The sequence below is a fragment of the Pongo abelii genome, chromosome 4, assembly GCF_028885655.2.
Source record: "Pongo abelii isolate AG06213 chromosome 4, NHGRI_mPonAbe1-v2.0_pri, whole genome shotgun sequence".
Lineage (NCBI taxonomy): Eukaryota > Metazoa > Chordata > Mammalia > Primates > Hominidae > Pongo > Pongo abelii.
The window spans coordinates 79050272-79063163 of record NC_071989.2 but is presented as its reverse complement, the minus strand read 5'-3'; the positions used below and the strand labels follow the sequence as shown (position 1 = coordinate 79063163).

General features: G+C 45.0%; 1 protein-coding gene across 1 annotated transcript in view; it reads right to left on the bottom strand.

Moving 5' to 3' along the window:
* Nucleotides 1–12659, bottom strand: part of MCCC2 (methylcrotonyl-CoA carboxylase subunit 2) — a 66075-nt gene extending 53416 nt beyond the window's left edge. The window contains exons 1-4 of the mRNA XM_024247575.3: nucleotides 12364–12659; nucleotides 6959–7025; nucleotides 3586–3670; nucleotides 192–293 (exon numbers count right to left, since the gene is read on the bottom strand). Coding sequence (XP_024103343.2) covers nucleotides 192–293; nucleotides 3586–3670; nucleotides 6959–7025; nucleotides 12364–12492 — 383 coding nt within the window. The 5' untranslated portion in view covers nucleotides 12493–12659. The remainder of the gene's footprint in view (nucleotides 1–191; nucleotides 294–3585; nucleotides 3671–6958; nucleotides 7026–12363) is intronic.
* Nucleotides 12660–12892: the final 233 nt, after the last annotated feature.

The following is a 12892-nucleotide window of genomic DNA, read 5'->3' as shown; positions in this document are numbered from 1 at the left end:
CCAGGTGATCCACCCACCTCAGCCTCCCAAAGTGCTGGGATTACAGGCGTGAGCCACCACACCCAGCCAGTCCTAGATAATATAAATAGCATATAAATCGCATGCTTATATGCAAAGTGAGTGCTGGATGCCTGTGCCTCATCAAAGTCTTCTTCTTAACCCACATTATGAAGCACAAGTAGAATACTCACCCTGATACTCTTCCAATGCCTGTAATAATGCCACCTCCTGGCACCTCCTCATTGTCATATAACTGGTAACCTGCAAACTGGGATAATTCCAGAAATGGAGACCTAAAGGGAAGAAAGGATGTTGTTTGAATTAATGTCATTAAAAACTACACATTTAAACAGTTACACATGGAAAAGGAAAAGATTTTTCCTCGATGGGACAATATTTCAAATACACATGTTGTATATAAAATCTATTTTTAAAAATCTAAAATGGGTGTGGTGGCTCAAGTCTGTAATCCCAGTTATTCAGGAGGCTGAGACAAGAGGACTGTTTGAGCCCAAGAGTTGGAGGCCAGCCAGGACAACACAGTGAGACCCTATCTCTTTTTTGTTGTTGTTGTTGTTGTTTTTTGAGATGGAGTCTTGCCCTGTCACCAAGGCTGGAGTGCAGTGGCGTGATCTCAGCTCACTGCAACCTCCACCTCCTGAGTTCAAGCGATTCTCCTGCCTCAGCCTCCCGAGTAGCTGGGATTACAGGCATGCGCCACCACAACCAGCTAATTTTTTGTATTTCTAGTAGAGACGGGGTTTCACCATGTTGGCCAGGCTGGTCTCAAACTCCTTATCTGAAGGTTATCTGCCCACCTCGGCCTCACAAAGTGCTGGGATTACAGGCATGAGCCACCACACCCAGCCGAGACCCCATCTCTTAAAAACTTTTGGAGGTAGGTGGGGTGGCTCACGCCTGTAGTCCTAGCATTTTGTGGTGCTCATGTGGGTGGACTGCTTGAGCCCAGGAGTTCGAGACCAGCCTGAGCAACACGGGGAAACCCCATCTTTACAAAAAAAAATTTTTTTAACACAGCTGGGCATGATGGCACACGCCTGTGGTCCCAGCTATTTGGGAGGCTGAGGTGGAAGAATCACTTGAGCCCAGGAGGTCAAGGCTGCAGAGAGCTGGGACTGTGCTACTGCACTCCAGCCTGGGCAACGGAATGAGACCCTGTCTCAAAAAAACAAATAAATAACCAGACACGGTGGCTCATGCCTGTAATCTCAGCACTTTGGGAGGCTGAGACAGGTAGATCACGTGAGGTCAGGAGTTTGAGACCAGCCTGGATACCATGGTGAAACCCCATCTCTACTAAAAATACAAAAAAAAAAAAAAAAAAAAATTAGCCAGGCGTGGTGGCATGTGCCTGTAATCCCAGCTACTCGGGAGGCTGAGGCAGGAGAATCACCTGAATCCAGAAGGCAGAGGTTTCAGTGAGCTGAGATTGTGCCACTGCACCCCAGCCAGGGCAAAACTCCATCTCAAAAAATAATTAATTAATTAATTAATTAAAATTAAAATCCTTTCCAAGTGCCAGGCTCTCTTCTAAGGGCTTTAGAAACACTCACTTATAGCCTGGTGTGGTGGCTCATGCCTGTAATCCCGGCACTTTGGGAGGCCAAGGTGGGCAGATCACGAGGTCAAGAGATTGAGACCATCCTGGCCAATATGGTGAAACCCCGTCTCTACTAAAAATACAAAAATTAGTTGGGCATGGTGGTGCACACCTGTAATCCAGCTACTCGGGAGGCTGAGGCAGGAGAATCGCTTGAACCCAGGAGGCGGAGGTTAAGTGAACAGAGATCGTACCACTGCACTCCAGCCTGGTGACAGAGTGAGACTCCATCTCAAAAAAAAAAAAAAAAAAAAGAAACACTCACTCATGTCCTCCTTAGACCCACCTTCTGAGATGGATCCAATTGTGACCCTCATTTACTGATGAGGAAACTGAAACACACAGAGGTCAAGTCACTTGTCTAAGGTTACACAGTAAGTAAGGGGCAGAGCCGGGAGCTTCATAAGCAATCTTGCTCCAGGAGCCAGGCTCTTAACCACTAGTCTGCCTCTCACTTACTTACATGGTCAAGATATATTAGGAGGGAAAAAAGAGAGTTGGCTACAAAACAGCAAATTTAGTATGATTTCATTTCCATTTTTAAAAAATGTAGGTGTCTGGTATATATATATGCATACAAATGGCCTAGAAGGATAATATACTAGGTGTTAACAGTGCTGTCTCCAGGTTGGATGTGTGTGCACGTGTCAGGAGAAAAACTACTTTGGGAGTTTTCACTTACCCCTCTCTCCCCCTTACACTCCATATCCAATCCTTCAGGAAATCCTGTTGGGTTGGCTCTGTCTTCACAATACATCCAGAACCCTGCACCCCTACCACCACCACTACTTCCACCCTATGCCGAGTCCCCATCCCGTCTCCCTCAAATCCCTGCAATCGCCCTCTAACCGGTCACAGGGCTTCCACCCTTGCTGCTCCGTCTACTCACAACACAGCAGCCAGAATCACTCTTTTAAGCTATGTCAGATCATAATCATCTCCTGTTCAAAACCCTACAATAGCTCCCCATTTCTCCCATGGTGAAAACCAAAACCTTTATGATAACCCACAAGGCCATACAGGATCTGACCCATCTCCTACTCCTCTCCCCTCACTCCCTCCACCACAACCACCCCAGCCTCCTGGCTGCCCCTTGAGCATACCAGCATTATCTGGCACACTCCCACCTCAGGGCCTTTGCACTGGCCATTCCCTCTGCCTGAAACACTCTTTCCCCAGAGAGTTACAAGGCTCTCTCTCTCTCTCTCCTCCTTTAAATCTTTGCTCAGACATCACCTTCTCAATGAGGCCTACCTTGGCACCACCTCTTAAAACTGCAACTTGCCCCATATCTTCCTCTCCTTTACCCTGGGCCACCTTTTCTTTTTCTCATGACATTTGTCACTTACTAACACACTACAGAATTTACAATCTTCTTTTTTTTTTTTTTTGAGACGGAGTCTTGCTCTGTCACCCAGGCTGGAGTGCAGTGGCGCAATCTCGTCTCACTGCAACCTCTGCCTCTGGGGTTCAAGCGACTCTCCTGCCTCAGCCTCCTGAGTAGCTGGAACTACAAGCACGTGCCACCATGCCCAGCTAATTTTTTGTATTTTTAGTAGAGACGGGGTTTCACCATGTTAGCCAGATGGTCTCGATCTCCTGACTTCATGATCCACCCACCTCAGCCTCCCAAAGTGCTGGGATTACAGGAGTGAGCCACCACACCCAGCCAGAAGTTAGTCTTTACTGTTGTTTTCTGTCTCCCTTTGCTATGATGTAAACTCCAGTAGAGCAAAGATCTGTGTCTGTTTTGGTCACTGATATATCACTAGTACCTGACCCATAGTAGGCTCTCAATAAACATGTCCACACATAGTGCTTGACACATAGTAGGCTCTCAATAAACACATGTTCCTGAATCTTACGATGAGAACTAGAATTCAAAATAACTGATTTACAAGACTGTTTAATAAAGTACCATGGAACAGAGAACACTCTGAGTCAGCACTTGGCTATGTACGCACCCTGGGTCTATGAGATTGTCAATTCTTTCTCTGGGCAACAGTTTTCCTCTTGATATGTGAAGTGCTCGGGCTTTCTCACCACCTCCTATGATAGAAACATGATTAGATTAGATTAGATTGACACGATAAAAAGGTCTCAATGCCAGAAAAACATAATACTTAATCCAAAATATAGCGCTTTTTAAAAGTTCAACATATCCTCTGAGAAAAGGCTAATAATCATTCACTCAACTTACAAGTTGCCAATTTTCTGAAGCAAATGTAAAAACTGGTATTAAAAAAAAATCAATCTATCCCTGATTTTAGAGTATATCCTAGAGTCTATGTTCTGAATTCACTAGTAGTTACGTAAATTATAGAGTATTTTCTCTGCAGCTCACATATTGCAAATATTGCCTCATCTCCACCACATTTATTAAATACATGCTATGATAGATCTGGAAAATTCCTATCTTCATTTGTACCAGGTAAAAATATAATTTTAGAAATTACTTCCATTGTAAGTGCAGAAAATTTACCTAAAGATGACATTAGTGATCCGTAACTTTTTAGGCTTGCAACTGGGTGAGTTGAACACTTTAGCAATTTAAAAGTCCCCTTCCTTGACTCAGAGATTGTCTTCAGTGCTTCTCAACATTGCTCACATCATGACAGACAAAGAAAATTATAACTGAAAAGCCCACTGGAGTATTCTTGGGAATATCTATAACTCACTCTCGGCAAACCAAGGTAATGGAGCAAGAACAGAAGTATCAAATTGTACCTTTAATAATTAAAACATTAGTTTATTTTTATTGGTGCCCAAGAATTTCACCTTAATGTAGTCTTTGTCTAATGAAATGTTCAGCTATTTCAGAAAGCTATTTCTTTGTTTATTTAGGCAAGAAAATAATCTCAAACAATCTTCCAAGTAGGACCTTTTTTTTTTGACAAGATCTTACTGTGTCACCCAGGCTGGAGTGCAGTGGTGCCAACATGGCTCACTACAGCCTTGAACTCCTAAATTCAAGTGATCCTCTCACCTCAGGCTTCCCAGCAGCTGGGACTACAGGCATGTGCCACCACTCCAGCTAAATTTTTGTGATGAGGTCTCACTATGTTGCCCAGGCTGGTTTCAAACACCTGGCTTCATGTAATTCTCCTGCCTTGACCTCCCAAAGCGACAGGTGGCTCACGCCTGTAATCCCAGCACTTTGGGAGGCTGAGGTGGGGAGATCACTTGAGGCCAGGAGTTTGAGACCAGCCTGGACAACATGGTGAAACCCCATCTCTACTAAAAATACGAAAAATTAGCCGGGTGTGGTGGTGCATGCCTGTAGTCCCAGCTATTCGGGAGGCTGAGGCAGAAGAATCACTTGAACCCGGGGGACCAAGGTTGTAGTGAACCGAGATCGCACCACTACACTCCAGTCTGAGTGACAGAGCAAGACTCCGTCTCAGTAAAAAAAAAAAAAAAAAAAAAAGACTTAAGACAGCATCACTCTTTAGCGATTCTGCCTAGAGTGGGGCCTTACAATTTGGAGCAGCTGGTGAATTCTGGTTTTATTAGGAAAAACCAGAAAGAGGGTTATCCTTGATGCAGGCTCACAGAGCACATAATTAAGCTCCCCTGACATTTAATTCTCGGCAAAGCTGTGACGGCCAAGTTTGTCCTTTCCCCCTTCTCCCTACCTCCTTCCCCAGGGAGTCCGGCTCAGTCCTCTACCCTCATGTGGCCACCAGCCTTCACCACGGTTCCTCAGCACCCACCATCCCCAGCAGGCACCTGATGCCACAGGACTCCTCACCCCTCCATTGAGCATTGAGTCAAACCCACCATCTTTTTTTTTTTTTTTTTTTTTTGAGACAGAGTCTCACTCCATTGCCCAGACTGGAGTGCAGTGGCACCATCTTGGCTCACTGCAACCTCCGCCTCCTAGGTTCAAACAATTCTCCTGCCTCAGCCTCCCGAGTAGCTGGGATTACAAGCATGCGCCACCACACCCAGCTAATTTTGTATTTTTAGTAGAGACAGGGTTTCACCATGTTGGTCGGGCTGGTCTCGAACTCCTGACTTCATGTGATCCGCCCGCCTCGGCCTCCCAAAGTGCTGGGATTACAGGCGTGAGCCACTGCGCCTGGCCCCAAAACCCACCATCTTAATGCCTAAGGGGGACAGTGAGTTCACCAAATCAAACTCTCAAAATGGGCATAACGATTGAGTTATCGCCCCTAACAAAACACATTTTCATTTCAGCAAGAGTTTGAATTCTTTTTCTGGAGACAACACCTTGATCTAAAATGGCTTCAAAAGTATGAATTCCATAGCTGGGTACAGGGACACAGGTATAGTCTCAGCTACTTGGGAGGCTGAGGCAAGAAGATCAGTTCAGCTCCTGACTTCGAGTCCAGCCCAAGCAACAGAGTGAGGAGACCCTGTCTCTAAATAAACAAGCAAATAAGCAATTCTAGACCATACTTTCCAAATCCAGTCTTCTTCACTATTTTTATACTCCTGAGATCCAGTATTTAAACTACTTTAGTCTAAATGTACAATTTTACATTAGAAGTATTATATACTATTTTAAGTATTATATACTTGTTGATAAAAGTTATCTGAAACAGTCTATCAAATATGAAGAATGCTTTCCATCTGAGATTCAGCACTTAGGGAGGAAATATTAAATGCCTACTAAGAAATCACTGGCCAGGTGTGGTGGCTCATACCTGTAATCCCAGCATTTTGGGAGGCCAAGATGAGAGGATCGCTTGAGCCAGGGGTTCGAGTCCAGGCTGGCAATACAGCAAGAACCCGTCTCTTAAAAAAAAAATTAATAAAAATTAAAAATAATTTATTCATAAAATTTATGAATTTGAATCTTTACTTTTCCCCCCAAAAGTGGTAATACTCTATGAAGAGAAAAACTGGCCAAGTAATAGGAAAAATAAAATTAAATGCCTGCATACCAACAAATGCATAGTCTTAAGAGTCAAAAGCTCAGCCAGGAGTAGTGGCTCACGCCTATAATTGCAGCAATTTGGGAGGCCAAGGCAGATGGATCACTTGACATCAGTAGTTCAAGACCAGCCTGGCCAACATGGTGAAATCTTGTCTCTATTTAAAAAATACAAAAATTAGACAGGCATGGAGGCAGGCACCTGTAATCCCAACTATTTGGGAGGCTGAGGCAGGAGAATGGCTTGAATCCAGGAGGCGGAGGTTGCAGTGAGCCGAGATGGCGCTACTGCACTCCAGCCTGGGCAACAGAGCAAGACTCCATCTCAAAAAAAAAAAAAGTCAAAAGCTTAATTCCAGTAGTTTTTCCTAAAACCAATAACTATTTTAGGACATCTTAAGTAAAGGCATAAGCTGTGGAATACATGCTGTGTTTACCTAGTTTTATACGCTCCACTCGTTCATGGAGCTGATTTACTAGTGCTTTCATCTGCTTGTAGTTCTCCTAAAACAGAAATAGAGGAGACAGGGGAGAGAAATATTAGAAAGCAATTCCTTTTTACCAAAATAAAGGTCAAAAAAGAAAAAAAAAACAGTGGTCTGTGCAAACTCTGTGTGGCCGCCACACTGGGCCACCCCTATCTGTGGCAGCCACACTGGGCCACTGGATCCTACGGAAAAGATTCACCTGTGCCTGTCTTGTTCAAGCTCTTCTTCACCACCCCACTTGTCCATCTCTCCATATCTTACTCCTCTGTAAGCCTAATTCATGTTTTATGTCATCTTCAACTCTACTTCTGGCCACTCCTACTCAATTTAACATCTTTCTTCCTTAAACACCTTCTGAACTTAAATTGATCTCTATTTGTTTTCCTATTTTAAGGAATATAAGCTTTTTGAAGGTTAGAATACCATCTTATTTTTCCTGTCCCATCAGTCACTATCTGAGATTCCAACCAATGCTTGCCTACTGACAAAGTACACTTAAAAACAAATCCCAGAAGGAAAAAAAGGATCCTATTTTTATTTTTAATTTTGTATTTTTATTTTTTGGGACAGAATCTCCCTTTGTTGCCCAGGCTGGAGTGCAATGGTGCAATCTTGGCTCACTACAACCTCCGCCTCCTGAGATCAAGCAATTCTCCTGCCTCAGCCTCCTAAGTAGCTGGGACTACAGGTGTGTGCCACCACGCCCAGCTAATTATTGTATTTTTAATAGAGACCGGGTTTCGCCATGTTGGCCAGGCTGATCTCAAACTCCTTACCTCAAGTGATTTGCCCACCTCGGCCTCCCAAAGTGCTGGGATTATAGGCATGAGCCACCGCACCTGGCCAAGGATCCTATTTTATGTTTTAAAAAGAACAGGCTGGGTGTGGTGGCTCATGTCTGTTATCCCAGAGCTTTGGAAGGCGGAGGCAGGAGCATCGCTTAAGCCCAGGAGTTTGAGACCAGCCTGAGTAACATAGGGAGACTTCCATCTCTACAAAAAGAATAAAAATAAAAAGAATAAAAATTTAAAAATTATCTGGGCATGGTGATGTGTCCCAGTGACTTGACCAACTAAGGTGGAAGGATCTCTTGAGCCCAGGAGTTTGAAGCTGCAGTGAACTAGGATCGCGCCATTGTACTCCAGCCTGGGCGACAGAGCAAGACTGTTTCAAATAAATAAATAAATTAGTAAAAAGAACAAAACTCGGCCGGCCGTGGTGGCTCACGCCTGTAACCTCAGCACTTTGGGAGGCCAAGGCGGGCAGATCACCTATGGTTGGGAGTTTGAGACCAGCCTGACCAACATGGAGGAAACTCGTCTCTACTAAAAATACAAAATTAGCCAGGCATGGTGGTGCATGCCTGTAATCCCAGCTACTCGGGAGGCTGAGGCAGGAGAATCCCTTGAACCCGGGAGGCGGAGGTTGCAGTGAGCCAAGATTGCGTCATTGCACTCCAGCCTGGGCAACAAGAGCAAAATTCCATCTCAAAAAAAAAAAAAAAACAGAACAAAACTCTATGCTGGCATATATACACAAATTAAGTAATACACAAGGAAATATTGACAGTGAGAAGTAGAAAAGAGGTAAAGGGATTAACTTTTCACCCTTCTGTATTTTTAAATTTTGTTTGGTCAGCATATTACTTTAGAACAATACTTAACTAGCTAATTATCTCTGAAATTCAGACTTGGCCCACTAATACATTTTGCTCCCCATGTGATTAGCATCTCTAGTTATTTAGTTCCTTCTATTTAACAGAACACTAAGCAACTTCCTAACTGTTCAAACTAGATGAATATTCAGTCTACAGTATATCTCCATTATTTCCTATTTTCTACAGCTCCAAGAGCTCTGGGGATCATGATTTCTGCTACATTCTCTTGCTCTGCAAAATCCAGAAAATAAAAAACAAGGAAGCGGCATGGTATTAGGGAAAGAACCAGTTGGAGCTAACACATATATACAGAACTTGTCACCCTACAACAGCAGAAAAAAGTATGTAACTTTTCTCAAGTGCACAGGGAACATTCTCCAAGATAGACTACATGTCAGGCCACAAAACAAACCTTAATAAATTTTAAAAGACTGAAATCATACAAAGTATCCTTTTTTTTTTTTTTGAGACGGAGTCTGGCCCTGTCGCCCAGGCTGGAGTGCAATAGCACGGTCTCGGCTCACTGCAACCTCCGCCTCCCGGGTTCAAGCGACTCTCCTGCCTCACACTCCCAAGTAGCTGGGATTACAGGCGTGCGGCACCATGCCCAGCTAATTTTTTATTTTTAGTGGAGACAGGGTTTCACCATGTTGGCCAGGCTGGTCTAGAACTCCTGACCTCAGGTGATCCACCAGCCTCGGCCTCCCAAAGCGCTAAGATTACAGGCATGAGCCACCGCGCCTGGCCCAAAAGTATCCTTTCAATCACAATGGAATGAAACTGGAAATCAATGGCAGAAGGATGCCTGGAAAATTCACAAATACATGGAAATTAAACAACGTACTTTTAAACAACCAGTGGGTCAAAGAAGAAAAGCACTGACCCACTGAAGCTGATATTTGCCTCTACAGACTGGGCAATATCTGTGCCAGGCTCAGCCCATCAGACTTAAATCACAGAAGAGCCAGTACTGGCTACAGTTCACCTCCCAGGCAATCCTTTGTCAACCAACTTAGCCTCCTTAGGATGAGGCTCACTAACCAAGAGGCAGTGTAGTTTAGTGGCAAAACCAAGTTCAACTTTCAGTTTCCCTACTTACTGATACTGCATTTGGCAAATCTTGATCTCTCAGGATGCCAGGTTTGTGTGTGTGTGTGTGTGTGTGTTTAATCACCTGTGAAACAACATTCTACAACCTAGTAATTTTCTTGTGAAGCTGAGCAACCACAGAGGTTAGTGCCTGACAGTCATAATGAATTGGAGCTGAGCCATTGACAAGTTTCCCACCCCGTCTTTTCAACCATAGAACCCACCTAGGTAGAGATGGGTGAGTGAGAAGCATTATAGAGCAACAGTTAAGACCCTGGACTCAAGAGTTATGAGCCAGACCACCTGCCTTCAAATTCAGGCTCTGTGTTATCTCAGACAAATTACTTGGACCCTATATACCACAGTTTTCCCAACTATAAAACAGAAATAACAATTGTACCTACTGCACAGGATCATTATGATAAATGTATGAGTGAAACCATATAAAGTCTTTAGAAAAATGGTGGGTACACTATAAAATTCCTGCCATTATTATTACTTATTATAGTTGCTTTTATTTGTAATCAGGAAACACAGCTAAACTGGATCATTCATCCCATTCTCCCCCACCCTCATGTACTTGCTTTGTCTAATGTGAGCACACATTAATTTCATCACATGCCAGCAAGAATTTTAAATCCAATTTGTGTTCAGCCTCTTGCTCCTGTGCCTTTGGCCATGAGAAGGGCATGTTTAATTCAGGGCTGCTCTTCAGCCTCAGTCCAGGAATGGGAAGACACATGGAGCAGACCTGAACCTACCCTGCAGTGGAACAGTCACAGCAGCAGCTAACCAAAGGCCACCAACACGAGTGAGAGATTAAGAAACAAAACAAAATCAAGTGAGAGACTAATATTTACTGTTGTGAGTTACTGAGATTTTTTGATTGTTACACAAAGCGCAACCTAGCAAAAGGTGATTCATACAAAACCCATCACCAAAGCCTTCTTTGTATTAATGGCAGTTCCACCTACCTAAATATTCTGCCCAGTTGGAAACTCCAAAGTCATCCATTTTCCCCTTCCACTCAGTTATTAACTCTATAATCTTTGCTCCTCAGGTATCTATGCTCCCCTCCTACATACAACTCTAACTTTGACTCTTTCATCTCAAGACTCAACTCTCCACTGTCACCTAGGTCTAGTCTTTTCCCCACATCAACCCATCCTCCACATTGCCATCACACTGATGATTCTACCATATCCATAGGGTCATGCCACTTATCTACTTAAATATTTTAATGGACATCCTGCAAAATGGAATCTAAATGTGGCTTTTGCATGGAAGATCCTCCTCTATCTGGCCCCATAATCAATCAATCCCATCACCAGACACTATTCAATGAATTCCACGCCCTAGACATGGAATTCAAGTCCTCACACCAGATATGCACTTTCATAACCCAGTACCTATGTTCTTCTAACTCTCTTGGTTTATACAGTCTTACCTTCCATCCTGCACCCTGAACTTGGCCAGCTCTTACCCAAGATTCATCTCACCCATTACTTCCTATCTGTAGCTTTCTGTAACCAACCTTCTCAAGCTTTAGACAACCCTTCTCACACTGTACCACAGTTACCTGCTTTTTTGTCCATCTTCCCTACAAAATTATTAGTTCCATTCCTACGCATCCATACCAAATATCTAAAATAGCGCCTAGACCACAATAACCACTTAATAATTCTGAATTAAACATTCTGTCCTGACAAACAATTGTGTGTTGTTTGCACTATTTAGATGTTATCTGTATAGGCTTAGAAATCGTGGGAACACAATGAAATTTTCCAGCTCTGATATTTCACAAGTTCTGAGTTTTTTGGCCTTATGATGCCTCCTAATTCCAAGAAAAGCCACTCAAAGATACTGTGGGATATTTTCTATTAACATAACCAACTTTTTTTTTTTTTTTTTTTTGGAGACAGTTCGCTCTTGTTGCCCAGGCTGGAGTGCAATGGCACGATCTCAGCTCACTGCAACCTCCGCCTCCCAAGTTCAAGCGATTCCCCTGCCTCAGCCTCCCAGGTAGCTAGGATTACAGGAGCGCACCACCACGCCCGGCTAATTTTTGTATTTTTAGTAGAGATGGCCAGGCTGGTCTCGAACTCCTGACCTCAGGTAATCCACCTGCCAGGGCCTCCCAAAGCGCTGGGATTACAGGCGTGAGCCACCGGGCTCGCCCATCATAACCAACTCTTAAACTCAAATTTCCTAAGCACAGCGCCCCTCGTTGGGCTGCTCTAGGCCAGTGGTTCCCAAAGCTGGCTGCCAAAAGTCCCCTATGAGTTCACTAACAATGTAAACACTGCGACTCCACCTGAGACCCACAAGGTCCAGAGTAGGGCTCAGGCAGCTATTCAGCGAGCTCCCCAGGTGGCGATTCTAAACCAGGCTTTAAGAACCACTGATTTCAAAGACAAAGTACAGTGCCAGCTCTAAAAGTGAATTAAACTTTCTTTCATCTGTTAGGCTTTTCTTCTTCAAACTTCACGTGCGTCACAGAATCAACTGGGGCTCCGGACAAGAGAGCAGCAGTTGTTGAAGCGTGCCCCTCCTCCACTTGCCTCCTAGCCTGGCACCGGCGGCCAGGCCACCGGGGCGCTCAGCCTACCTGGTAGAGGGCAGAGCCCACGTCCGGCTGGGTGCCCAGCGAGGCCACCGAGTCCCCGTGATAGGCGCGCAGCCCGGCAGGAGAGGCGCGAGCACACGGCCGCAGGGCTAACCTCAGGGCGGCCCACATGGCAGGGGGCACCGAGCGAGAGAGAGGCCCACGCTGGCCTGGAGCCGGTGCTTCCCCCTGCCGCTTCCCTGGCTGGGGCGGAGGCCGGGCTCAGGTCCTTGCAGCCCCAGAGAAGGCTTCTCTGATTCTCAGGCCTGTCCACACACGTGCCTAAGCGCGCCGCTCGCGATTGGTCAAGCCGCGCCACGCCCCCTGACCCAGCCAATAAGGGACAGAGCCTCAGCCCCGCGAGGTCGCGTCTAGTCCCGAGCGCAGGAGAACGGGTCTTCCCGGCGGAGCGACCCTCAAGTGGCCAGCTGGTTTCCCCCGAAGCGGTGCGGCACTGAGAGAGCTGCGTTTGGGCTTGGATTGGTGTTGTGTTGACACAGCGATAGATAATATCACGATAGTGACTGTACCT